General features: G+C 38.6%; 1 protein-coding gene across 2 annotated transcripts in view; it reads left to right on the top strand.

Annotated features, from left to right (window-relative positions):
- mdy (midway) overlaps positions 1-22,723 on the top strand; it is a 99,997-nt gene extending 77,274 nt beyond the window's left edge. For both annotated transcript variants that reach the window (XM_043432051.1, XM_043432050.1), the window contains exons 9-13: positions 2,537-2,645; positions 13,173-13,217; positions 17,085-17,263; positions 21,789-21,939; positions 22,290-22,723. In XM_043432051.1, coding sequence (XP_043287986.1) covers positions 2,537-2,645; positions 13,173-13,217; positions 17,085-17,263; positions 21,789-21,939; positions 22,290-22,466 — 661 coding nt within the window. In that variant the 3' untranslated portion in view covers positions 22,467-22,723. The remainder of the gene's footprint in view (positions 1-2,536; positions 2,646-13,172; positions 13,218-17,084; positions 17,264-21,788; positions 21,940-22,289) is intronic.
- The last annotated feature ends 2,101 nt before the right edge of the window (positions 22,724-24,824 follow it).

Below are 24,824 nucleotides of genomic sequence, written 5' to 3'. Positions count from 1 at the left end.
TGAATCTCAAATCGTTTTCGAGTTATAAGCGTTTGAATTTTGCAGTCCCATAACACACACACACACGCACGCACACACACACACACACACACACACACACACACACACACACACACACACACACACACACGCACACGCACACGCACGCACACATTCGGACATTTTTTCTAGATATGATTTTTTGACGTTTTTCGACATTTTCAGCACATTGACATTGAAAACTAGAAAAAAAAAATTCCATCTATAAGGAAACAAAATTTTGAAAAAAAAAAAACATTCCAAACTTCCATTAAAAAAGAAAGAAAGAATTCGAACGAGAAGTCTCCAATGGGAGCAGGAACCAGAAAAATGCTTGACGCTCTTTACAGAAATTCGTATCTAAGATCGTAGTCGAAGGTTTGATAAAAGGTTTTACGCTTTTAGCCGTTTCCTAACGATCGTTTCGGTGTCTGAATACGTGTAGTGCCTTAGGAGAGGCGAGAGCGTACAGAGGGTTGGTACTCGGTGAATTAGATTCGAGTGCAAGGCCATTGTTGGTCGTCTTATGTTGGTAATCCGTGACGAGTAGGTGGAGGAGCGCGCGGAGGCGAAAATGTGTTCCTCCCCTGAGTTTCTCCCCCTCCGAGTCTCTCGGTTTCCCCGGCCCTGCTTGGAGATCAGAGGAAGCTCCGGAGTGATGTATTCCCGTTGCGCTTCCGTTTTCCTCAGGCCCGCACTTCCGCTGGCTTCGGAGCAGTCTCGCCCCGGCTCCTTTCCGCCCCCCTCCAAGAGCCGCAATTCTAAACCCTCCTTCAGACACAAACTCCGTCTCTAGGAAATCAGGAAGAAACTGCGCGCTTACTGTCTTTACCTTGGAGAGGCGGACGGGGATGTACAACCGCGGGAAGAGAAAAGAGGGACCGAGACGGGGGAGGAACAACTAAAACAAAACAGGAGCTCCAGCCAGCCCAGGGAACTACACGAGAATCAAAACGAAAGTGGCTCGAACCACTTTTGTCCTCTTCTTCATCCTCATCCCGAGCCGAAACCTCCCATTTTATCGTTAAATCTTCACGAGCTCAGCCTTCTCATATGTTCCACTTCAAGCCCCCCGACCCTCCTGCTTTTCTGAAAATGTTCTTCTTTTCGTGTAGATTTACCATCGTTGTTGTGGCAGGAACAACATTTGGGGGGATAAACAATGTTTTTGGGGCAGCGAACAAAAATGGTGGGGGAAAAAACAGTTTTTCTGTCTTATTTTTATTAAAAATGTCCGAGAATACTGACAGAATCTAAAGTTCTTGGGAAAGGTTCGAGAAAACAATAAATTTGGTGGATTAGTCAAAAATTGGGGGGGGGGGGGGGAATATTCTCGGAGCTTTTTGATCCTTTTGATGGATGAAAAATTTTTTATTTGGATATATCGAGGAAGTTGTGGATTTTCTGATTTTTTGCTTCCTCATCAAGGAAGCTTTGTGAAGATGGTAATTTTTTTTCCAGTTTTCAATGTCAATGTGCTCAAAATGTTCCAAAACATCGGAAAATCATATCTAGAAAAAATGTCCGGATGTGTGCGTGCGTGTGTTATGGCACTGCAAAATTAAAACGCTTATAACTCGGAAACGGTTTGAGACACAGGGCTGCCGTTTTGCACAGATGTTAATCTATACAAGCTCTTCATTCTCTGATAATTTTGTCAGAATTTCTAACAAATTACGAATCTGACGACTTTTTAAAATTTTCATAAAACGGGTGTCTACGCTCTAACCTTCGAAAATTTCAAGATTTATTAATAATTTTTTTTTTTACAAATAGACTATCATAATAGGAAGGTTGGTATTGAATTTGGGGAATATCGGTTGAGCGGTTTAAATTTTATGACATTTTAAATTTTACGAAAATATGAGTTTTCCAAAAAATCGTCTAACCGCTTGAATTTTTGGAAATTTTGTAAAATATTGTTTATAAGTCTGAACTTGCTCTATACTTTTCAGCAAAGTTGTCTAAATTATTTAATTTCAATGTAAACAGAAAAACGATGAAAATTGAAAGTTGCAAACTGTTTTTTCTGTGGCTCGTCATTTAGTTTTTTTTAATGAATTTAAACAAAGAGATAAATTAAAGTTCGTAAAAGAAGGTAGAGAAAATACATTATTTCCTTGTATACAAAAAAAGTGTCGCAAATTAAAATTTGCAAATTGCTTCCCCAAGATGGTCAAGATGAAGAATGAAGCCAGAATGAAAAATGTAGCACCTCATAGAGTAAGCTTTAAGCATCGTGCATCTTGGCCATCAAGAGGAAGCAATTTGCAAATTTTAATTTGCAGCATTTTTATTAATGTTGAAAGCAAGAAATAATGAAAATAAGAATTTTTGGCCTTTACGACTTATTTGCTTTGCCACATTTTCTCATTTTTTTCGTGAACATTTTTGAGGATCTCTGGCTTCTGAAACTTGGTTTCATGTTCGAAGGTTCCTCTCTGTTCCTCTGAAAAAATCATTTCTCATTCTCTATCGATGAAACAACATTGATTGAAATTTGTTTTCCGTATTGCAGGTTCCTCATGAAACGTATTATCGAGGTTTTCATCGGCTGCCAAGTGGTGATGTCGCTCATTCAACAGTGGATGATCCCGTCCGTGAAGAACTCGCTCATTCCTTTCAGTGTAAGCGTATCCTCGTGAAATCTCGCGAAATATAATTTCTGATAGTTCCTCAATCAACGACCTTAAAGAGGTTGAAACTCACCCAAAATTCTCGATACAACTCGAAAAAGCTCGAAAGCTCAATATTGACGTGAAACTGACTCAAGTTATCCCGAAAATTTTGAAATTCATTCGAAAAAGCTCGAAAATCATCCGAAAGCTCAAAATTGACCAAAACTCGAAATTAATCCGGCAAGGCTCGCATCCGTTCGAAAGCTCCGAAAATCACGTGAAAAGCTGCGAACGAACCTGAGAAACTCGAAATAGGCCTGAAAAAGTGCGTTGTTAAATTGAAAAATGTGGAAATTGGCCTGAAAAAGCTCGAAGTCAATGAACTCAAGTCATTTTTGTAACACTCGAGATGTCGATTGTACGTAATTAAGGAGGCCCAGCCTCGAGCGCAGGGAAGACCGAGGGAGAAGCGTTTAGGAGCTTGTGGTTTATACGAGTGTAGTTGGAGCTCCGGGTGAATAGTGCATGGAGGGAAATAACTGGAATGGTACGAGGGTCGAGAACTAAAGCACGACGTGGGGGGTTGGCTATGCTTGGGGTAAATGGAGACGCAAAAGGGTCGCGAGACTGGGGTGGTAAATGGGTACGCAATCGAATTCTCTCCTCGGCTAGCAGCGTCGTTACGTGAGCTTCACAACGAAAGGAGCAAGTCGCTGCGGAGGGACGAAAGGGGAAAGCGGTGGGTTATAGTTTCCGGAGTGAGGTTAATCGTGAATAGCAAAAGTTGGGGACGGGAGCTTCGTGCGCATCACTCTACGTTCCCTCGCAGCTATTGCCTTCCATATTTTATTTCGATATAAATAAATAAGTGACTTTAATTATCCACGAGTCCGAAGCATTTGTCGAAATATTTTTCACTCTTTTGTCAACTCTCATGAGGAAGGGGGAAAATTTATAGTTTTCGACTTGCCACTCGAGTTACGAAGGGATTTTTGGAGATGAGAAATCGAGCTGGAGTCGCTGGAGGCTACTCGGGACTCGAATTCATGAAAATATGTAAAATAGGTTAAAATATGAAAAACTATAGTTTTGCAGAAGCGTCGACTGATAAATACAAATCTCTACGATGACACGTTTTCACTGCACTGAGAGAAAATATTACTAGAACCAATAAAATGTAGTTTTGAAGCGAAAAAATCATTTATTTCATTATTCACCAAAACATATTAGATTAGTTTCCTCATATAATTACTTGGTTAATTTATTTCAGTCAATTTCATAAATTTTTCTTTCAGTCACAGTAGTTGCTTCAATCTAACAATTTTTTATCAATTATATGTAATATGTAGTTTGAATAAATAACACATTTTATGATTCAAAACATGCATGTTTTTGAAGGAAGCACTTATTCTTTTTACAAACCATGATTTTAACTATATTATATTGTTTACGTATTTTAACTATATTATGTTATCAATTGCAAAATTATTTTTCACTGCCCGTGATGGTCATCACAGTTTATGGTACATCTCTGAAACCATTTTAATCGAAGAAAAATTCCTACCTGCATGGGGATTCGATACCGATCTACCTACCTACCTGCCTACCGACATCTTTTTAAGTACGCACGCTATCCACTGGACTACCACGACATTGTTAGATATAAACTGAAAAAGAATTGTATAAGTTGCGAAAAGTATTATTTCGATTATTCATTTGTTGAACCATGACAATCACTGTTAATTTGAAAACATATTTTCACGGATCTATCACTTCATTATATTAAACTCTTATTTAATAGTAACAATTAGATTACTCATTTTAATAAAAATATTTTTAGAAACAAAATAATGATGAATTTATTGCAAGAAAATAATTTGTTCGAAAAAAGCAATTTCGTATTGAAGTCGTTTTGTAGATTCAAATAATCTCATGTTTTTGATGCGATAAATGTAATTAATCCAAGCAAAAAAAATTCAATCAAATCTATTTTAATAAAAATATTTTTAGAAACAAAATAATGATGAATTTATTGCAAGAAAATAATTTGTTCGAAAAAAGCAATTTCGTATTGAAGTCGTTTTGTAAATTCAAATAATCTTATATTTTTGATGCGATAAATGTAATTAATCCAAGCAAAAAAAATTCAATCAAATCTATTTTAATAAAAATATTTTTAGAAAAAAAATAATGATGAATTTATTGCAAGAAAATAATTTGTTCGAAAAAAGCAATTTCGTATTGAAGTCATTTTGTAGATTCAAATAATCTAATGTTTTTATGCGATAAATGTAATTAATCCAATCAATAAAAATTCAATCAAATCTATCATGCATATAATTGATACTATTAAATCAGAGTTTAATATAATGAAGTAATAGATCCATGAAAATATGTTTTCAAATCAGTAGTGATTCGCTTGTTTCAACAAATAAATAATCGAAACAATACTTTGATTTAATAAGTAAATACATGTTCTAAAATTCAATAATTTTTTCTCTCAGTGTGATATTTTTCAAAAAATTATCTGCGTTTTTTCATCGATTTCATTGCAACAAGTCTGATTTTGTTGCTCAACTGGTCCTCTACGAATTCACCATGTAATTGTTTTTTTAACTTGATCGTTTCATTGTTGCAGCTAATTGTTCATTGGGCGAAAAAACTTTTTCATTAATAATTTCTGAAGGTTTGAATTTGGAAAAGAATCTACGTGGTGAATTCATAGAGAATTAGTTGAAGGACAAAATGAGACTTGGTGTAATATAATCGGTTAAAAAATAGAGACGATTCTTTGATTAAACAATAAGTTTAATCGGTACGTTGAACTTGCAGTACAGGAGCTACCTTAAATGGCAAAAATACGCGATTCGACTGCTGCAATGTTTTGGGAAAAGTGAAATTTTCCTCTGAGAATTTATCGATATTTTCTCCACTCGAAACTGATCTCGGGGGCCAAAATTTGGATGTGGAAACCGAGGTCAGCTTTCGCGATGTTCAGCCTCCGTAACATGGAATTTGAATATTTTCGAGAGGTGTTGAAAACTAGAATTTTGTGAGTGGGCAAGTCAGAGAAGTGGAAGGCTCCTTATCAGTTTGTGTGGAGAGCCCCGAAGGTCGTCGAACAAGGTTTAAAACGATATTTGACTATCGAATGTTGGAGTGTTGGGGAAAGCTTGCAGTGTCCTTTTTCGATTCGATTAGCGTCAAAACGTCGGCGTGTTTTGGCGCTGACAGCTCCAAAGTTCAGTGCAGTTTCGTTTTCTCTCTCTCTCTTGCTATTTGGCCCCTTCGCACTCGAATGGCTTCTCGCGAAACCATCAGCGATTCGAAGTAACTGACTTCCCGATGCACAGGGTACACGTGAAACGTGCTAATCGGCCGATCGAGCCATGCGGAAAGATCCCAAATCCGAATATAGACTGCAGATTATAAAGGAGGGAGAGCCAGCGAAGCAGGATTCCGAGGGGGATTGCGCGGAGAGGAAGGAAGTGAATAATCTGGAGGGAGCGTTGGCTTATCGCGCAGGGTACAGCAGGTTGACACGAGAAACTTTCCGCCCTCGTCCTCCTGCCCGAGCAGACTTTCGGGCTTGTTGCACTTTCTCTTTCCTCGCAAAGCCCATTTTTCCCAGCAATTTCCATACTTTAAAGACAGTTTCTTACGAAGTCATGCAAAAAGTGCTTGTCGAAGGTGAAAAAATCGGTGGAAACGGGGAGAAAACCCCCTTAAGAGTTCGCGAGCCCAAGGGAGGGTGGAACGTACCTTAAGGAGCGTGGTGCGCCCTCCGACGAGCCGACGGAATCTCACAACTCTCCATCGCACCCAAAAAACTCGACGAACGTTCCAAACCTTCCAAAATCTCTAATGGAAACCGAAAAATCCCCTTAAAACCCGTTGATTTTCAATGAGCTCGAAAAACTCTCCGGCAATCATAAAAAGCTTCGATGAACCCCAAAAAACTGTAGCAACTTCTAAGGGTAAACTTCAATAAGCTCACGCGACTCTTTCCAAGCTCAAAATTCCCGATAGAACTTTAAGGAGGGCCCTGAAACCGTCAATGGACCTCAAAACCGTTTAAGGAAGGTTCAATGAACCTCAAAACCTCCAGCAACCCCCCACAGACCTCAAAAACCCAAAAAAAATTCGAAGCTTTCTTTCATTCAGTGGTCCACCGGTTATGAGGCTCGTTGAAATTTATGTCGACGATTTCCCCATGTTTATATATAATCCTTCGACTGTTGGGATGAAAAAAAATCGCAGGGATTTCTTCTCATGTTGAAAAATTGATGAAATATAGTATCGATTTCCCATTGGTAGCCGATAATCCTTCGTCACTGCCGGACGTGTGCTCATGACTCATGAAAAAAATGAGAATTCCTCCCATATTCGTTTTTCGTATTTCCAGATTTTTTCCAACGCAAACGTTGAAAAAAAAACCAGGCCGAGTAGAAAACGAAGCGAAGCGAAAAAATTAAAGAAAAAGTAAAGCAAGCCAAGAGGAAAAGCTCACGATCTCATGAGGTGAAAAGAGGAGAGAAAAAGCTACGACTTTATCGATTTATTATCATCGCCTCTACTCGTCTTTTTTTTCTGTACTCTCCTCTTCATTTTATTTCACTCGGTTGCCCCGCGAGCGTTTCGATCTTTCTCTCGTGTAACAGCTTCCCTCTTTTTTCCTTTTATTGACCCTCTTTCATGGCCCATGCCCATCAGTTGTTTCACATTTAGAAAAAAAAAGAAGAAACGAATTCAAAAAAACCGAAAAAAGAATCCAGTGAAAAAAACCGAACCGACCGACACGGTTGCCGAGACTCATAGCTCTTGATGACTCATCTCTTGTCCCCGACAGAGACTCTTCGTCAATTTTCTCTGTTATTACATTGACCAGTCCTTTGTAACAGCCTCGAAAAAGAAAAAATTAAAAAAAAAATACAAATTCGTTTTTTAAAGCTTGCGAACCTTCGTCGTTCTCATTGCATCCGATGTAACAGTGACTTCAAAGTACGAGTGCATCCACGATATTACATTTTTACTTTACATCCTTAATGACGTAATGTGAAGAAAAAAAACGACAATAACGCTTTGGATCCACGTAATGGATTTTTCCTCCACCCTCTGACAACGTCGTTCACTTTTTCTCACGAATATTTCTTATTTCAAGGATGCACATGAAATTAGAGAACGTGCAATAATCAACTTCAACGAATATTGCAAAAATTCTATTCTCAAACTTTCGTCAAGTTGGGAGAACAATTTTACAGTTTGTCGATAAAACACGTGGAAGTGAAAAAAAGGGTTTAAGCAAAGTGGCATACCTTTTATAATCACTAAATAAAAAAAGCATTGCGAGCTGACTTGACAAGAAGTCGTGCACTCGATGGCCCTGTGCGAACTATCTCAAGCTGAAATCTTCTCTCGTTTTATTTTCTCGTATTTTTAGTTTTTTTCTTCCTGTTTTTTTATATACCTCTACCTCGTTTTCTCCTCGTCAAGTCAAGCCTGAAATTCTCGAAGCCCTTTCACCTCTCCTATCCCCGCAGGCTTTCCGAGTGCCTTTTAATTTTATTTATCTTTGCTACTCGCCACGAAAGCTTTTTTCACAAATTCCTGGTACCAGGCTCTTTCGAATGATACACTAAAAGCTTCCAAGTCAGGTTACGTCGTATTAAAATTTCTGAGAATAAAAAAAATCCTCCAAATGTCAATAGGAAAATAATATGAATTGGGAAATATGCTCGAGTTCAGTATTCGAAGGTTTCACATTACTGTTGGGACACCCTGTACACTAAGTGACGAAAATGCCCTCGAGCATATATACATCGTCTTTCACAGCAGTGACTTATTATTATCAACCCTTTGTGGGCTCAAAAGGCTCTTGCCTCGAAGGCTAACCACTATTGACACAACCGCGCCAGAGACCCGATCGATTCGTCACCGTTTCGCCGAAAAAGGATTCCCCTCGTCACTTCAAATCACTCGGCTTACCTGTGCAACCTTAAAAAAATCATTTTTTACAACGGACTTGGACAGACAATAAAATTTCGAGTCGATGCGTCCTTAGAAATTTTTTTGTCCGACCAACCGTTTAAGAGTCGTTCCAAGTTGAAGTTTGGCACCAATCAAATTCGCAGTGGCTCAGCGTCAGTGGGCCTCGGAGTGGGGGAAAAAGACGCCACGCTTCGCGAGCCTCTCATTGGACGAAATTAGCTCGCACATAACTCGTCAGGAATTGGTCGTATTGCAAAACGCCTAAGGACTTTTCCACTCGAAATTTCATCCCCCGTTCGAGCCCACGACCTCAACACCCACACCGAGGACACCCTCTAAACACGATGCTTTTTGGGTCTAGACTCTCTCTCGTAATCTCGTAATTCTGGGTAAAACGTCAGAGAGCCGAAGGCGAAAGGGTCAAAAGCCAAATTCAAGTATAGCCCGGAGACGTATATAAGAGAAGAAAAAAAAATAATAAAAAAAGAAAGTTTGTGCTACGGTTACTCGATTTTATTCGTATCCCTAAGCCCTATGTCCAAATCCCTCTTGGCTATTAGCTACAGAAACTTTGACGACCTCTGACGTTGATATTTCGGGCAAGGGCAAAAAAGTAACCTCGACAAACACATGGGCCGAAATACTGGATTTGCGAAGGTGTCTCGATTATTTGTTTTTCTTTAAGGTAGATCATGCCCGTAGGATCGTATTTCAAGGGTGTCTAAACTGGATCGATTTTTACATCCTAATTAAACATATAATCACTTAACATTAATGCCACAGTTCCAACTGAACCCCAAATTTCATTCGTCCCTCGCAAAAATACTATAGTTTTTTATGTAAAAAATCGCATTGGAGAGTGCAAAGGGAAAACACAACAAGAAATGGATAAAGAAAAAAGTGTTATTAAAAAAACAGAAGACTATGACAGGGAATGGGCCAAGCCAAGAAGAAACAAAATGCCGAAATAAGCAAATGCGAGATTACACGAGTGCTCATTATAAATTTCGTTCAATTTTTAAGGTAGCTTATTATCTTTATTGCTAGTAAGAAAATGGTCTCGAATTTTTTCCCAAACCTTCATTACATACTTCATTGTTATTGTGTACTTTTTCGTAAACTTCATAATAAGCGTTTATTTATTATATGGAAAGGTAAACGATTTCTTACGCATATTTAAGCACGTTTATGTGAATAACCAATAAGACGAACCCTTTAAAATTTGATATGCGTATCGGTCGACTACCCATTTAAGCTCTGAGTGAATTTCAAGATTTTCTTAAGAAAATCGTTTCGTTCATGAACTACCTTAAAGCTCCATAAGACAGGGGAGCATTGCTCACGGTTTTTCAAATTTCAATTCAAAAATTTCAAAAATCTTGTTTTTTACCATTTTTTCAAGCATTCTCCAGCTCTTTTGAAATTTATTTGAATGATAAAAATATTTCGAATTTTTGACAAAAAATACAAGCTCCATGGTAGCCCAAGTTAGATGATAAAATCGGAGGAGCGAAGCGCACGTTTAACATGCATGCATCCTTTTCTATTTCGTGTCCCAGGCGCATCTGGACTTGATACGAACTCTTGAAATGTTTTTCAACTATATCCTGAGTTTTCTTTTCATTTTTCTCTCGTGCTCGTTCGCTGACTGTTCCTGTAAAAAGTACATTTGTAAGTAAGAGTAGAAAGTAAAAACAGCCTCGCGGGAGTTTCGCATGAGAGTGTTTTTTCCTCCGAGTGTACGATAAAAAAAAATTTCTCCTTCATTATTATTTTTCTGTAACTGAAGATAAAATGAAGAAAATACGAGATAGAAGTGCTGGGCAAGAGTTTGAAAAAGTGACTTTGTTATTAACCAGCAAGTTTACAGGGACTTGGAACATCCGCAAGCTGAAATGTTAAGGGTGCTTTCGCATTCGTTGATTCTTTAAGCTCGTAGAAAACACCTGAAAACTCACGTACCAGAAATCCCTCATATTCTGGTCTCATTTGCATTGCTCCTTTAAATATTTTATTGTATTCCGACGACGAGCCATAAAAAGCACATCGAACAAGAAACAAATAGCGCTGGAAAGCTCGCTGGGGATGAAGAAAAAATTTCAGGGAAAAGCTCGAAGGATAAAGGAATACAAAAATATGGAGCATTGTGAATTCCGCATGTAAGAATGAAAAGGTCACAGGCTTGGATTATCGTGTCACATACTCGGACTCGAATCACCCCCCCCCCCCCCCATTTTTTCCCCTCTTTTCGTGTAACACGACAATACAATTCTTGTTTTCGATGAAATTCTTCTCTCTTTTCATCCTCCTCCCTTTATTCCCTCGGCTGTCCTTCGTCAGCGTACGCCTGGGGGCGTTTTTTTCAACACTGGGGACAAAGCATGTTGACAGAGCATATCAAAAAGAGAATCCTCGGATTAGGCAACGTTTTTTTAAATATTTTTTTTCCCTCGTTCGTTTTTACCTCTTTGCATTTGAAATTAAATTCAATTCAATATCGTTATACAATATTGTAATCCACGCATCGTTTTTTGTACCTATTACTCGTTTATTTTTCAAACACGATCGTGAGCAAATAATTTTTCAAAATAATTTGATTTTATTTCTCGGAACGTTCCTAAACAATTTTTATTATTATTTTTATTATTAGTAGGATCGTATTTTATGGGTGTTTAAAATGCGTAGATTTTTCAAAATATTATCACTTTAAATTAATGTCAGAGTTATTCATTCGAAATTGTAAATAAATTTTTTCAACTTATCTTTTGGCGAATGAAATAACAAGCCACTAATTAAACGGGGATCCATCACTGACTGAATCCCAAATTTCATTCGTCCCTGGCGAAAATACTATAGTTTTTTATGTAAAAAATCGCATTGGAGAGCGCAAAGGGAAGACACAACAAGAAATAAATAAAAAAGTATTATTAAAAAGACAGAAGATTATGACAGGAATGGGCCCAAACAAGAAGAAACAAAATGCTGAAATAAGCAAATGTGAGGTTACACGAGTGCTCATTACCAATTTCGTTCAATCTTTAAGGTAGCTTATTATCTTTATCACTTGTAAGACAATGGTCTCGAATTTTTTCCCAGACCTTTATTATGTACTTCATTGTTACTGTTTACGTTTTTCATAAACTTCGTAAGAAGCGTTCATTCGTCGTATGAAAAGATGAACGATTTTTTACGCATAGTCCCTTCATTTTTAAACACGTTTATCTCAATAACCAATAAAACGAGCCCTTTAAAGTTTGATATGTGTGTCAGCTACCCATTTAAACTCTGAGTAAATTTCAAGACTTTCTTAAGAAAATCGTTCCCACATAAACTACCTTAATCCTCGAATTATATTCATTTGTTTTGAGCTAAATTTTACGTCATTCTCTCGTCCGATTTCATTGGATTCCGAGAATGCATTTTCTCCACGTAGTTTTACCAACAGCCTGAGAAAATTTGTACAATAATATTTGAAAGGAAAATTCGATCGAAAGAGCTTTCCTACGAAACAAGTCTTTTTCTCGATTCCCACAAAAATCTGCTTTTGAAGGAGCAATCGTCTAGCGAATCAGCACATCGAACCCAGGAGATAAAAGTCTTATGAGAATACCGGCGATTGCGGCGCGGGGCGGGAGGGAGGGGGGGGGGGGGTAAAAAAAAGAAAGCGATGCACTCTCGAGATCGAAGGTTAACAGGCGTATGGGGGAAAAAAAACAGGCTAAATTCGGCTCTCTGACTTTTTCTTTTAGAGCATTCTCTTGTTGGTTTCCCTTTCTTGATGCACGAGCATCATAGAACGAGCTTTTTCCATCTTTTTTCCTCGCTTCTATCCCTTCCGTTGTTTTTTTTTCCTCTCCAGTACGTTTAATCCTCTCGCGATTCCTTTCCGCGAAACGCACCGCGTGTATTTTCCCACGCGGCTGATGCCTTTGTATTTCGTGCTAACTGTAACCCGCCATTTTCCCACCACCGTTTTCTCCACTCCCCCCCTCCGCCCTCCGTTTTTTCTATTATTTTTTCAACCTGAACCATCGCGCGACGTCTCGAAAGAAAACAAAAACCTTTTTTTTCGCATCTCCGTGTCCTCATTTTCCACGCTGAAGTACATTTTTCATCCTCGATCCCCCCCCCCCGCCGCCCCTCTCACAAATTACCCCCGGCGTTGAATTCAAAAGTACATTTTGCCCAATTACAAAGTTTCGTTTATATCTGCCGGTCTCGTTGGCAAAGCTTCTCGGAACACAGAAATTCTCTCGCTTTCTCACTTACTCGTACGCGGCCATCCCTCGTGGGCGACGAGTCCACTGGTTCAGGGACGCCACCGCCAGGCGGCGCGCGCACCGGCAACCTCGCACCACCACGCGAAGAAACTTGAGCGTCTTGCTTCTCCGACTCCCTCAAATCTGCCTCTCCGACGACTAATTTTTTTGCACCTGCGTCTCTTCGCGACCCCCTTAAAGACATCTTTGTTTCTCCAACCCCATGAAACATGCGTTTACTCTGCGAATTAATAAATTTCAACGGTGTCGGTGTGTGTTTGTGTTTCAGAATATGGACGTCGCAAAGGCCTTGGAACGTCTCCTCAAACTCGCTGTAAGTTTTCTCTCGTTTCGTTTACAAGTTTTTTTCTCTCTTCTCTCCCCCCCCCCCCCCCCCCCCCGGTCGAGCTTGGGCATTTGGTACGTAAATTATTTTTATTACCATGATTTTTATTTACTGACATTTTTTTTATTTCGAAAATAATGTAATTTACGGAGTGAGAAATCTCGTCGTAGAAGGGCCGCTTGAACGCGTAATCAATTCTGATCCCTCGCGGAACTTTGAATTTTTCCTACAGCGTGAAACGCCAACTCGCTCGGACCCACGCAGTTATTTTCTTTCTATCGCCAACTTTTCTCTTGCTCCGTGAATTATGAGATTTTTTCCCCCCTCTCTCTCTCTCTCTCTCACTCTCGGGGAAAAAGCAAAAGTTTTCTCCTTTACGGTGCAAAGAGAGTTCTGATGAGCTCTCGCAGAGTCGTTCGGAGAATCGAATTTTCTCATTCGAATTCTACCTCGCCGCGAGGACAAATGTTTTCTTGGCAATCGAATAGCGCGAGAGAAAAAGCCTGGAATTGCAATCATAAACGAACGTTTTTATTTTCATGAAATTGTGGAAAAAGGCGAGCTGTCGAACTCGAATTTTTTTAAACCCTTAACGCCTTACCTGTGTCCTGCAGTGCTTAAAAGGCGCTAAAAGAAAAACTGTTTTTAGAAGAGATAGCAATGGAAATTAATAAAAATATTTTTTACATATTGTTTATTAGTATTTAAAGTTTGTAAAAAAATTTATTTCATTTTTTTTTCAAAAATTACAACATAAAAAATCACCGTTCTCGAAGCACTACGAAAAAAAAGTTACTCCACGGTCTGCATAATTTCTTCTTGAAGTGTTGATAGATCTGCAAAAGGTGAAAAAATTCTTGTAAAATAAAGTTGTAGCTAGTCTGTCAAGCCGGATTTTTGAAATTCGAAAAATTCAACAATTTACGGGAGTTTAAAAAAAATGTGCGTTTTTTATCATAAATGTCACACTTTAATTACATTTATAAAATTTTTTAATCACGATATAAAAAATCCGACTCGACAGACTACAGAGAAAACTATTTCGAATGTTTGAAAAAAAAGCATTAAAAAATATTAAAAACTGTATGATTTATCATGCGACCTTGTCAGAAAATGCAGTTTTAAGAAAAACGACTTTTTTTTTTATAATAACTTTCGATCTATAGGAAATATTTACAATCGACTTTCACAGAAATATGCTTAAAACAATAGAGAATAATAATCTGTAAAAAAAATCGATTTTTCGAAAATTTAAAACTTATCTAAGACCTTAATAAGCATTATTCTGACGTCTTAAAACTCATTTTTTGAGAATAAACTCAAAATGTGCGTCAGGCGGACCGTATGGCTTCAGATTAATACAGCACGCGTGTCCCGGTCCACGTCGAACATGTCCGTGTTTCTGCAGTGAGGGAAAAACTTGACACTCAGATTCAAAAGAACTTGATATCGATTTCCTTTCCATACTAAATGACGCTCTTCTACCTTCTTCTCCAAGAGAGTTTAGCTGTCGATTTATAGTGGCCCGTCCAATTCGATCAATAATCCGAACAGATGAGCCATATTGGATTTATGAATATTGCATTATCAGCACGCAGACGGACGAGAGACATGCTCGGTGTATATTCACGAGAAGAATATGCCAACGGGAGATTCGAGATATTTCACGAATTTGAATGTTCACGTGAGATTGAAAAATAATAGATGGACTGTTTGATTAACGGTTTTGTGAGAGATAGAAATTTAGTGAAATTGGTGCAATCACCAGACTCGTCTAATCCTGGGTCTAGACTTGTTTTTAAACTTTCAGATCAAATTATCAATCGGGTGAGAAGTTTCAAAATATCAGCTTGGAGCTGGTCATCGAAATTCTCGTTTTTATCTCGTCGCGACGAAAAGCAGTACGTGAAACAAGAGAATCCGAGTCACGGTGGAAAGTCTTTTACGAGGGATTCTCATTTTTTGTCGTGTGTGGTAAACGCGTTTTGAGAAAATTGTCAGCAGAGCTTCCTGCGTCTTTTTCTTCCCATTCCATTGTTTTCTCGGTAACGGCACGACACTGATAAATTTTATCCAAGTTGAATTTCGCCTCGGAGTACTCGAGAACTTGCGGTTGTCGTGTGACGAGTCCGATTGCTTGAAATTGTTCCTTCGGGGGTGTAAAAACACGGTCGTAAATGCGAAAGGAAAGGAAATACGGAGCTGAGATTCTCGAGGTGAATAGTCCGTGCGATTTCGGAGCGAAAAGTTCTCAGCCGTTTTTCTCTACGACGCACGCCTCGTGAGATATCGATGAATCAGTGACTGCCAATAGCGTGGCTAGTTGAAAAAGGAGTGGGGAAGCTCCGCCCATTATTATCGAGATACGCGATTGGCTATCGACTAATTTGTGAATATCTCGGGAACCGGAGATCGTGGAGAAAAATGGAGAAGGACTTATTTCCTCAGAATCTTGAGATCTACGTGTCTCGAGTGATTCCAGAGTGATATTAAGGGGTTTGCTCACGTTATCGACAGTTTATTGGCATTGTTGACGTTCACATGGAGTTCTCAGGCTTGTTGTCGATTGTGAATTGCTGAAGATCAATAAGCGACCGGTTCAGTAATTCAGGGGAGCGAGTCAGGAGGGTTCGAGAAGGAAAAGAGTATGAGAAAAGGTACATATAGGCGCAGACCGAAGTAAAAACCTTTGAAAAGTAGGTTTGCTTCGAATTCGTAGAATGCAATGCAACGAGAAGAAAATGCCTTGAGGCGTAGAGACTTGACCACAACCTTTGTGTTTGCAACATTATTAAGTCCTTTGCAGGGAGCACGTAGCAAGAGGCATGGGGTGGGGTTAAGGGGGTAGTAGCAAAGGAAAGTGACGGCATGAGAAGTCCGTTCTAAAGGATGAGAATGCTATGCTTTCTCTATCGTTTTCGTCGTCCAGAATTGTACGAACGTCAGCTCCGAAGTAACAAATAGAGAAAGAGAGAGAGAAAGGAAAAGAGATCAGTGGGGAAAGGTACGAAAAGGCGAGGAAGCGCAAAGAGAGAAGGTGAAAGGCATCCGTTGGCCGGACGAGCAAACTGAAACGAAATAACTTCCAAATTCTTGACGTAAGAGCAAGAGGAGACAGAGTTTGTTCTCTCTCCCTTTTCTCCCTTATTCTCTCATCCTAGTGGTAACTACCCTTTCTTCTTTTCACGGTCCGGTGATACGCTGTTTCTTTCTCTCTCTTTTCCATCTTTATTTTGGTCCACAATTCTCGCTCATTCTCCATCTCACTTCCCCTTCGTTTTTTTTTCGACCTCACTCGAGCGAACTCATCCTCATCCCCTTGTATCCAGCCCCAAGCCCCTGCCCCCAACGAGTTCTTTCCGCACCGGATGTTTCGCTCCCCTTTCTCTTCTCCTTTACAAAACGGAAGTCTCGCTTCACTTCCCTGCGCTTTCCCTTTCTTCGCTTGTTTTCCTCTCTCATCCTCTCACCCCCTACCCTCCCCCACCCCTTTTCGCTACCTGTATCTCTCTCGCTCTCTCTTTTTGTTTTTTTTATTCCACTATTCTACAGCGTATTCTCGGAGTTAAAGCTCAAAGAAAAATCTCCCTTTCCTAAAACACCCTTAAAATTACGTTTACCCACCCTCGGAAAGACACTTCATCCCCTTCTTCCCTTTTGTAATAATTACTTCGAGAAACGGACACCAGACTACCCCGGAAATCTTCTGCTTTGCCTACAACCGATGCAAATTAATTGACTCTGCAATTGCTCCTCCCCAGTTTCATTTTTATCCCGAAAAGCAGCATTTTTCATTCTCCCCCACTCCTCACTTCTCGTTCTAACATTTCTTCTGTTTACTTCGATCTTTCTTAGATTCCCAATCACCTGATGTGGCTCTGTTTCTTCTACCTCACTTTCCATTCGTACTTTAATCTCATGGGTGAACTTTTGCACTTTGCTGATCGGAATTTCTACCAAGACTGGTGGAACGCAAATAACATTGACACGTTTTGGCGCACGTGGAACACTCCCGTACATCGATGGGCTGTCAGGTAACAAAAAACGAAAAACATTTTTTCATTCTATCCATTTTCATTTGACATCGTTCTCACTAACATTTCGCTTAAGGGGTTTACTCTAATTAGACTGACAAAAAAAGGCTCTTTTCACGAATTTTTGTTCACCGGTATAAATTATAAATGTGGATATAAAAAGTGTTGGGCCTAAAAAATACGCTCTTAAAATACACAATTTTGTTTTATTTATTTTCATTTTACTCAATTTTCGTACAAAAAAATCGGGGAGAAGACAAGTCCAATAAAAATATGGGTGTGCGCTGTTGATAAAATCCCTGGAATGGATGATCGGAGAAAAAAAAGTGGTTTTAGATTCAATAGGTAAATGGCTGTAGCGCATATCATACGATTTTTTCAAAAATTCCAAAATGGCGGCCGTTTTTCCAAAAATTACGAAAACGCACGTTTTTTTCATCGTTTTTTGCAAAAAAAGAAATAGTTCCGCTCATATTTTCAAAATTTGTATGATACGCGCTATAGCTGTAATCATAAAGAATATGCTGTAAAATTTTGGCAAGGATCGGTCGAATAGTTTCGGAGATTTTATCAACGAGCCGTTGAAAAACGTAATTTTGAGAAAAACGCGTTTAAAACGGTGCGTATCAGCGCGCTCGGACAACCAAGTAAACGTCGCTCAAAAGTACATTTGGACTGCTCAGATCTTTATAAAATTTTAATATGATACTTTCAAATATGTATATTTTCGAAAAATGCAATAAAAAAAATAGTTTTTTTTTTGAAAATTTTATTTGGGGTAGACTCCTTAATAACTCAATTCTAAAAATGATTTGTTCATATTAATAGTCGCGTCAGACAGATATTTCTAGGCTTTTGCCACTTTTTGTTCCAATTGTTTATTTTTCTTCTCCCCACCCCCGTTCCCTGCTCCACCAGCAACAAATTCAATTTCTCGAACGTTTCGGAAACTGCAAGAATTCGTTACTGGCGTTTCCTTTCACTCGAGAAAATATGTTTCCTTCAATTTCTTTCCACCGTATTCTGTATGTACACACAGGTATAAATATTAGTGCACACTGACGTGCAATCCATCGGTGTATTTTTCACCATTTCGTCGTTCCTTTCAGAAGAAAAATACTGTTTTTTTTTTTATTTCGTTCACACGCACACAGACCAAGAAAAACCTCATTCGAAATTCTTATTCCTTTTATTCCTTCATTTGGTGGTTGACGCGTGTTTTTTTGCTCCGTTTTTTTCAAAGGAATTATACCTCGTGGGAAAGAGCTTTCTTAATTCCCTCATTTTAAGTGAGAAAATCGCCATTTTTCGTCTCCTTTTTCCTCCCCCAACTAGCTCACGTGTTCTATATATTTTTCTCGCCTCCTCTCCGCTGGTATTTAGCCTCGTCGTATATACGCGTGCAATTGTTGCAAACCGAAAGACTCTTTTACGCGGGCCCGGCCGCGTGACAAAATAGAAACGAGAAAGAAAAAATCTTCTGAGATGGAAGCAGAAACGAAGAGAATGAACAAGCAAAGAGGATCCTGCAGAAAAGTCTTTCCCTCAATGCCTCCTCGCCTTGCATTCAAACTTTTTTCTCATCCTTTTCTCCTCTTCCTCGTCTCTCGTCATTGCCAGACAAGACATGGTGCATCGAAAGAGAAGAAAACGAGCATGCTGCAGAAGCAAAAGCTCCGGATTTCACTGCCGACACGTTTTGATTCATGAAAGCCTTTGATCGAAGTCAAAAAACCCTTTCAGCTCTCTTTTTTTCGGTCCCCCTTCCATTTTTAGCTTTTGTCATAATTAAAAAAAAAAAAAAAAAAATTTTAAATATATTCTAAAATATTTATTTTTGGTTTTTCATTCAAATTCGTTCGTTGGATTTTGACATATTGAAGGGTCAACGTCATCGTATTTTTCTCCTGCTTGCCGCCCTCCTTTTCTTGTCTTTTGACTCTGTGCGTTTTTTTCTCCTCCTACGGTCCTTGAAATCGTTCTCTTTTCGAGCTCCCCCCCCCCCCCCCCCTTCTTGCTCCTCATTCCGTAATCTCTTTCTTACCAATTCCCTACGAGTACCACCACTTTAACGTTCTCGCGCCATCCAAACTTCGTTAGCGTGTGCCCGCTTTAAGGGGATTTAATTACATTTTTCACGAGACTCTCGCCATCAAGCCTCGAGAGCACCAGCAGCACGGCGCTTACAACGGGACTATGTTGCCACCATCCTTTTAGCTCGTGTAACCATGAATGGGTGCGCCAAAGCGTGAGCTGAAAACCCACGCAAAAAAAAAAAGCAAAATCCAACGAAAAGTTACCCTCCGAATAATGTGTTTGAGGGGATCGTGGCCTTCGTTGCAACCCTCGCTTCCTTAGAATACCGACGAACTCTCAACCCCGGTTTCCCTGCTACACGCTTTTTCTAATACTTTTTTGGACACTTCAATAAATTGCAAGACCTCGGAATCTCTTCATTCTTCATTCTGCGCTTCTGTGAACGTTAATTTTGAGAAAAATCAGCGAAACGAGCAAACGTGTTAAGAAGTTTGACGCAAGTCTCAAATTTTTTGCGGTTTACCCCCTTAATTTTGACTCGCGTACTTTTACAAAGATTTCGATATATGGACCTCGAAATTCCAAAGCGAAAAGTCCTTGAGCGTTTTCCTCTCTTATTCACCGTTCTCGAGATATCAAGGATCTGGTGAGAACCAATCCTTGGCTCTGTTGAAATGTAGCGTGGAGCGGGGGAGGCTCCGCCCCGCCGAAGTCGTCGAATTGGTCAGTTTCTTAAATCTTCAATATCTCCCGAACGGTTGATCGGATCGGAAAATGTCGGGGGACTATTTTGTACTGAATTTCGTGATCTAACGATTGCAATGATTTTCAAACCGCCTTTCGAAAAACTGTGCATTCTACTGTTTAAAAAAGCTTAGAACGAATGAGATCGTTGCAGATTCCTGGACAATTCAGTGACGAATTAATAACAGCTTATTTCCATTGAGTTGGCAGCGTTCATTAAATTAATCCCATATCAATTAGCTCAAACCGAGTTACTGGATGGGTACTTCGGTTTAAGGGGGTGGAGTAAGAATTGCTGACTGAACTAATAATCACGGTGATAATGCTTATCGCGAGTGTACGTGTGAGAACGGAGGCTCTTAAACGTTTCTCGTTCGAGCTCTCGTTTTATCAAGCTGTCTTTCTAGCCTTTCGACACTGCGTTATAACTGTGTTTCCTTCTGTAATACTAAAAGTGGCCTTCGCTTGAAATTTTGGTTGAGTCATTGGCAGACAGAGCACAGCGCTGTTATTCCCTCAATTCTCGTGCTTTCCGAGGCTATTCGACTTACCGAATGGCCGAAAGACTGTCAATTTGCCAATCATTGTACCATGCACATTTTTCTCTCCCTATCGCCTTTGCATGCATTTTGCCAACACTTTTCCTCATTTTCAGTACGTTTCACGAGACCGGCTCTTTATCACTCTTCCCCCCCCCCCCCCCCTCCGCCCGCCCTCCCTCTTTTTCGTCCTCCGCCAAAATCCTCTCTAGCCCGGAAGCGGAAGAGCCCCGTGGCCCTTGCAACTGGCATCGAGCCATGTTGCTGTGAAAGTGACGACTCACCGCCCAGGATGAAAATGAAAACGGATAACGAGAGATAGAAAAAAATATATCTATATATTTATACTTTTTTTTAAATTATTCTTTTTTTTTACATACGCAAACACAAATATAGAGACGCCTATTATTATATACGTATGGAAATAGAGAAAAAGGGAAAGGGACGAGAAAATGCAGAGATGCAAACGAGGTGCGAGAGCCAGACGACACTTTCTCTCTTTTTTTCATTCCCCCCCCCCCCCCCCTCCTCACTCTGTTCCTTCCCTGCCTCTACATGGCTTGATGATATACGTATGTATATGCAGGGGCGTTAGCGAGTGTTATGGGCACCCTTTCAACTTTTTCTAATGGAAAAATGGAGATACGCATCGTATTGCTATACTTGAGCCTGTTTATTCCTCATCCCTCGTCCTTAATGACGCTGTAAGACGACAAATATTCGTATATATCGTTATGAATAAATTATTGAATCATTAAATCGAAGACTGGAAAATCGTGAATACTTTTTTGCCCACGAAGGAAAGACAAAAGTGATTTTTTTTTACTTTTTTCGTTTTTTTTTTACACTCTCTTCAATTACTTCTCTATTTTCGGTTTTTCTCGTACTTTTCGAGTAAAAGGTTCGTTTCGAAATTGTTTTTTTTTTGTCAAATATCTGTATATATCGCTATGAATACATAATTTAATCATTAAACGAAAGAGTGGAAAATCGTAAATACTTTTTTGCCTGTGACGGAAGGACGAAAATGTTTTTATTTTACTTTTTTTTTTCGGGGCACTTTTTTCAGTTTCTTTCATATTTTTGGTTTTTTTTTTTTTGTACTTTTTTCGTAAAAGATTCGTTTCGAAATTGTTTTTCTTTTGTCGTCAAGAATTTGTAATGTTGAAATTGTGTTTTTTTTTTGCTCTTCGTCAAAACCGCAGACATCTTTACATCCCGATAGTTGAAATGGGCTACGGTAAAAATACAGCGAGCGTCACGGTATTTTTCATCAGCGCATTTTTCCACGAGTATCTTGTCAGTGTACCGCTGAAGACATTCAAGGTTTGGGCGTTCCTCGGCATGATGGGTCAGGTGAGACGAATTAAAAAAAAAAAAGGATTTCATTTTTTTTTTTTTTTTATTTTTCATCAAGTCAAGGCAACGAGATTGGCTAGTTTTATTTCCCCACGAATAAAACGACGCGGATGAGCTCTTTCCGGTGAATATATTGAAAATTTCTCATTGTTTTCATCCTCAACTGACATCGATTATTTGGAAAATCGAATTCATTCTCCGCACGAAATTTCAACCTGATTCTTTCCCTTCTCCATTTTTAGTGGCAATAAATATTTTTTTCTCATCATTCGTGATGATAAATTCACTCGAATAAATCGTTCATTTATAACCTCGAACGATCATTTCCGCTTCAATCTTATCGACAGATTCCACTATCAATGGTCAGCAAAGTGGTAGAACGAAACTTTGGCTCGCGCTGGGGTAACATCGTCGTATGGTCCAGTTTGATTATCGGTCAACCCCTTTGTATAATGGTCTACTACCACGACTACGTGGTCACTCATTTCGGTGAGGCTCTGCTCGAGGATTATTCCATAATATAACGCGAACAGCCCCAGGATCGAGGGCTTTTTGAGCGATCACCATGGAAACCGGAAATTAGGAAGCAATTTTTCGAGAATCCATCAATCAACGACTTGAAAACCCACAAGGATTTTTTGTACTCTCAAATTAGCGAATTTTCATATTTCTTCTTCTAAGGAGGGTGGATCACGAAATCAAAATAATCAGAATTTGATCAAATTTGGTGATAACATTATTTGGCATCAAGTGTACAAATACTATTTTTCTCAAAATTTTTTACCACATGGTTATCGAATAATTGAGCTTTAAATCGAACTTCTTATGCACGAGATGTATAACTGTATATATGAAAACTCTGTGCTTGTCCACGTGAACTTTAGTGTTCGATTACTCGAGAGCTAGGTGGTAGAAAAATCTAAAAAAATTTCTATTGTCTTATACATTTTTAAATAATACATTTACCAAATTTTATTAAATTCTCATCATTTTGAAATTCTTAATATTTTTAACATGGTTTAGCATGGCAAAATTGTATCGTTGTGATTCACCCTCCTTAAATCATCATTGAGGAGAGAAAACATATTCGATCCAAGGAAACAATCGAAAGTGGTAACTTCCGCTGCAACTGTCGAGCGACAAAAAATCTTCCAACTGTTGAGCACAAACATTTTTTCACGATTAATCGGTTCACACATAAATCCATCGGATATGGGAAAAAAGTTTTTGAAATGTTGACAAAAAATTTGACAGAAAACGAATGAAAAAAAAAAAATAAAAAATAACTTTTTAAGTTTTTAATGAAAAAAAAAAAAAAAAATGCCATCCACTTTTATACTGGGCAAAAAAATACAATTTTCACGAACCGGTGATTGCAATTTATTTGATAAAACTTCGCGCAAAATAGTTCAAACTGCTTGTTTGAGTTTTCGATTTTTTTTTCCATTTGGACATTTTACATCCACAATTGTTTTTGATTGAATTTGGAAAGGTGCTTTTTTAGTGGCGCTTCGTCAAAAATGTTTTCGAACGAATGTGCGTGTCATTTAAAAGTAAAAATCTAAGAAAATGTGAATTGAGAATATAGAGAGAAAAAAAGAAAATCGCGCAGCTTTCAGTGACAATCGGAATTGGGACGTTTTTTGTCTCTGCTTTTTTGGTATGAGGAAAATTTTTTTTACTCCAACTGTGTATATGGCGGGTATGGTTTGGAGCCTTCGGGGCTCGCAAGAGCCCCGTTTGTTATCGATTAAACGAAATATTTCTTACGACTTGTGCCGAATTTACTTTCTCCCGTGTCCTCTCTTCCACAGTTTCGGGATTTTGAAACCCCCGAAAAATCGTGCAGGTAAGTAAAGTCCATTTTTGACTTTGTATTAGGAAAATTCAAAGTCTGTGAGAAAACAAGCAATTTCGCTATTTTTTTAAATTATTTTTTGTTGAAATCCTGATTGCTGATGTGAAAAATGCAATTGATAACTTTTATTGCGTGTACTGTGAGAACGATCGAAAATAGGAGAAAAGTGCAATAGACCATTTTTGTAGAGCGTTTAATTTCTAACAAAAATGGTCCTTATCAATATTTCGTTATCTTCAATACTTCAGCCGTGAGAGCGATCCGAAAAACTCTGTTTTCGGGAGGCACAGTCGAGCGAGTTTGCCATCCGTTTCAAATACCAATGCTGGAAGAAAATAATTGAAAATGAAAGAGTGACGTTGATGAAATTTCCATTATAAATTTGACGCGACACATAATTTCTTCCACGTGTATTTTCACCTCTTTTCTAACCGTTTGACAGCACACGTTCTAAAACTTTCATAATCCAACAACCTTTATAATTTATAATCGACGGCAAGGAGATTGGATTAAAAAATTACTATGAGACTCCTCCACTCGAGGTTCGCTTTCGAACTTTAATTTTCCGAATGAACCCGTGACACTCGATTTGTACATTTTTCTATGAATATCTCATCTCCATGAAAGATTATTTCATTTACTTTTCATCGTCAGACGAAATTATTCTTTGCTGCTAAAACTTAATCAAATTATCGTAACCATGAGATTGTTGAATGCAAATTTAAAAAAAAATTCTGATTTTTCTTCAAAAATGAAAAATAATAATAAAAATTCAGGCAAAATACTAACTAAGAACAAAAGAATCGAGAAAAAATATTCAGAATGTGGATTTCGATATAGAATTTCGTGGATTTATTATAATTATAAAATTCCTTATAAAAAGTTTACTTCCAAAAATTTCTTGATGCTTTCTCACAGTTGACAAATAAAATTCCTTCACCGGATTTTAATTTTTTTTTCATTCCAATTTGAATTTGAATTTTGATTCTGATTTCAACTTTATTTCTAATTCCAATTTTAATTT

Source organism: Venturia canescens, chromosome 11 (assembly GCF_019457755.1).
Source record: "Venturia canescens isolate UGA chromosome 11, ASM1945775v1, whole genome shotgun sequence".
Lineage (NCBI taxonomy): Eukaryota > Metazoa > Arthropoda > Insecta > Hymenoptera > Ichneumonidae > Venturia > Venturia canescens.
Note: the sequence above shows the minus strand (reverse complement) of the source record. Positions and strands in the feature narration are given on the sequence as shown.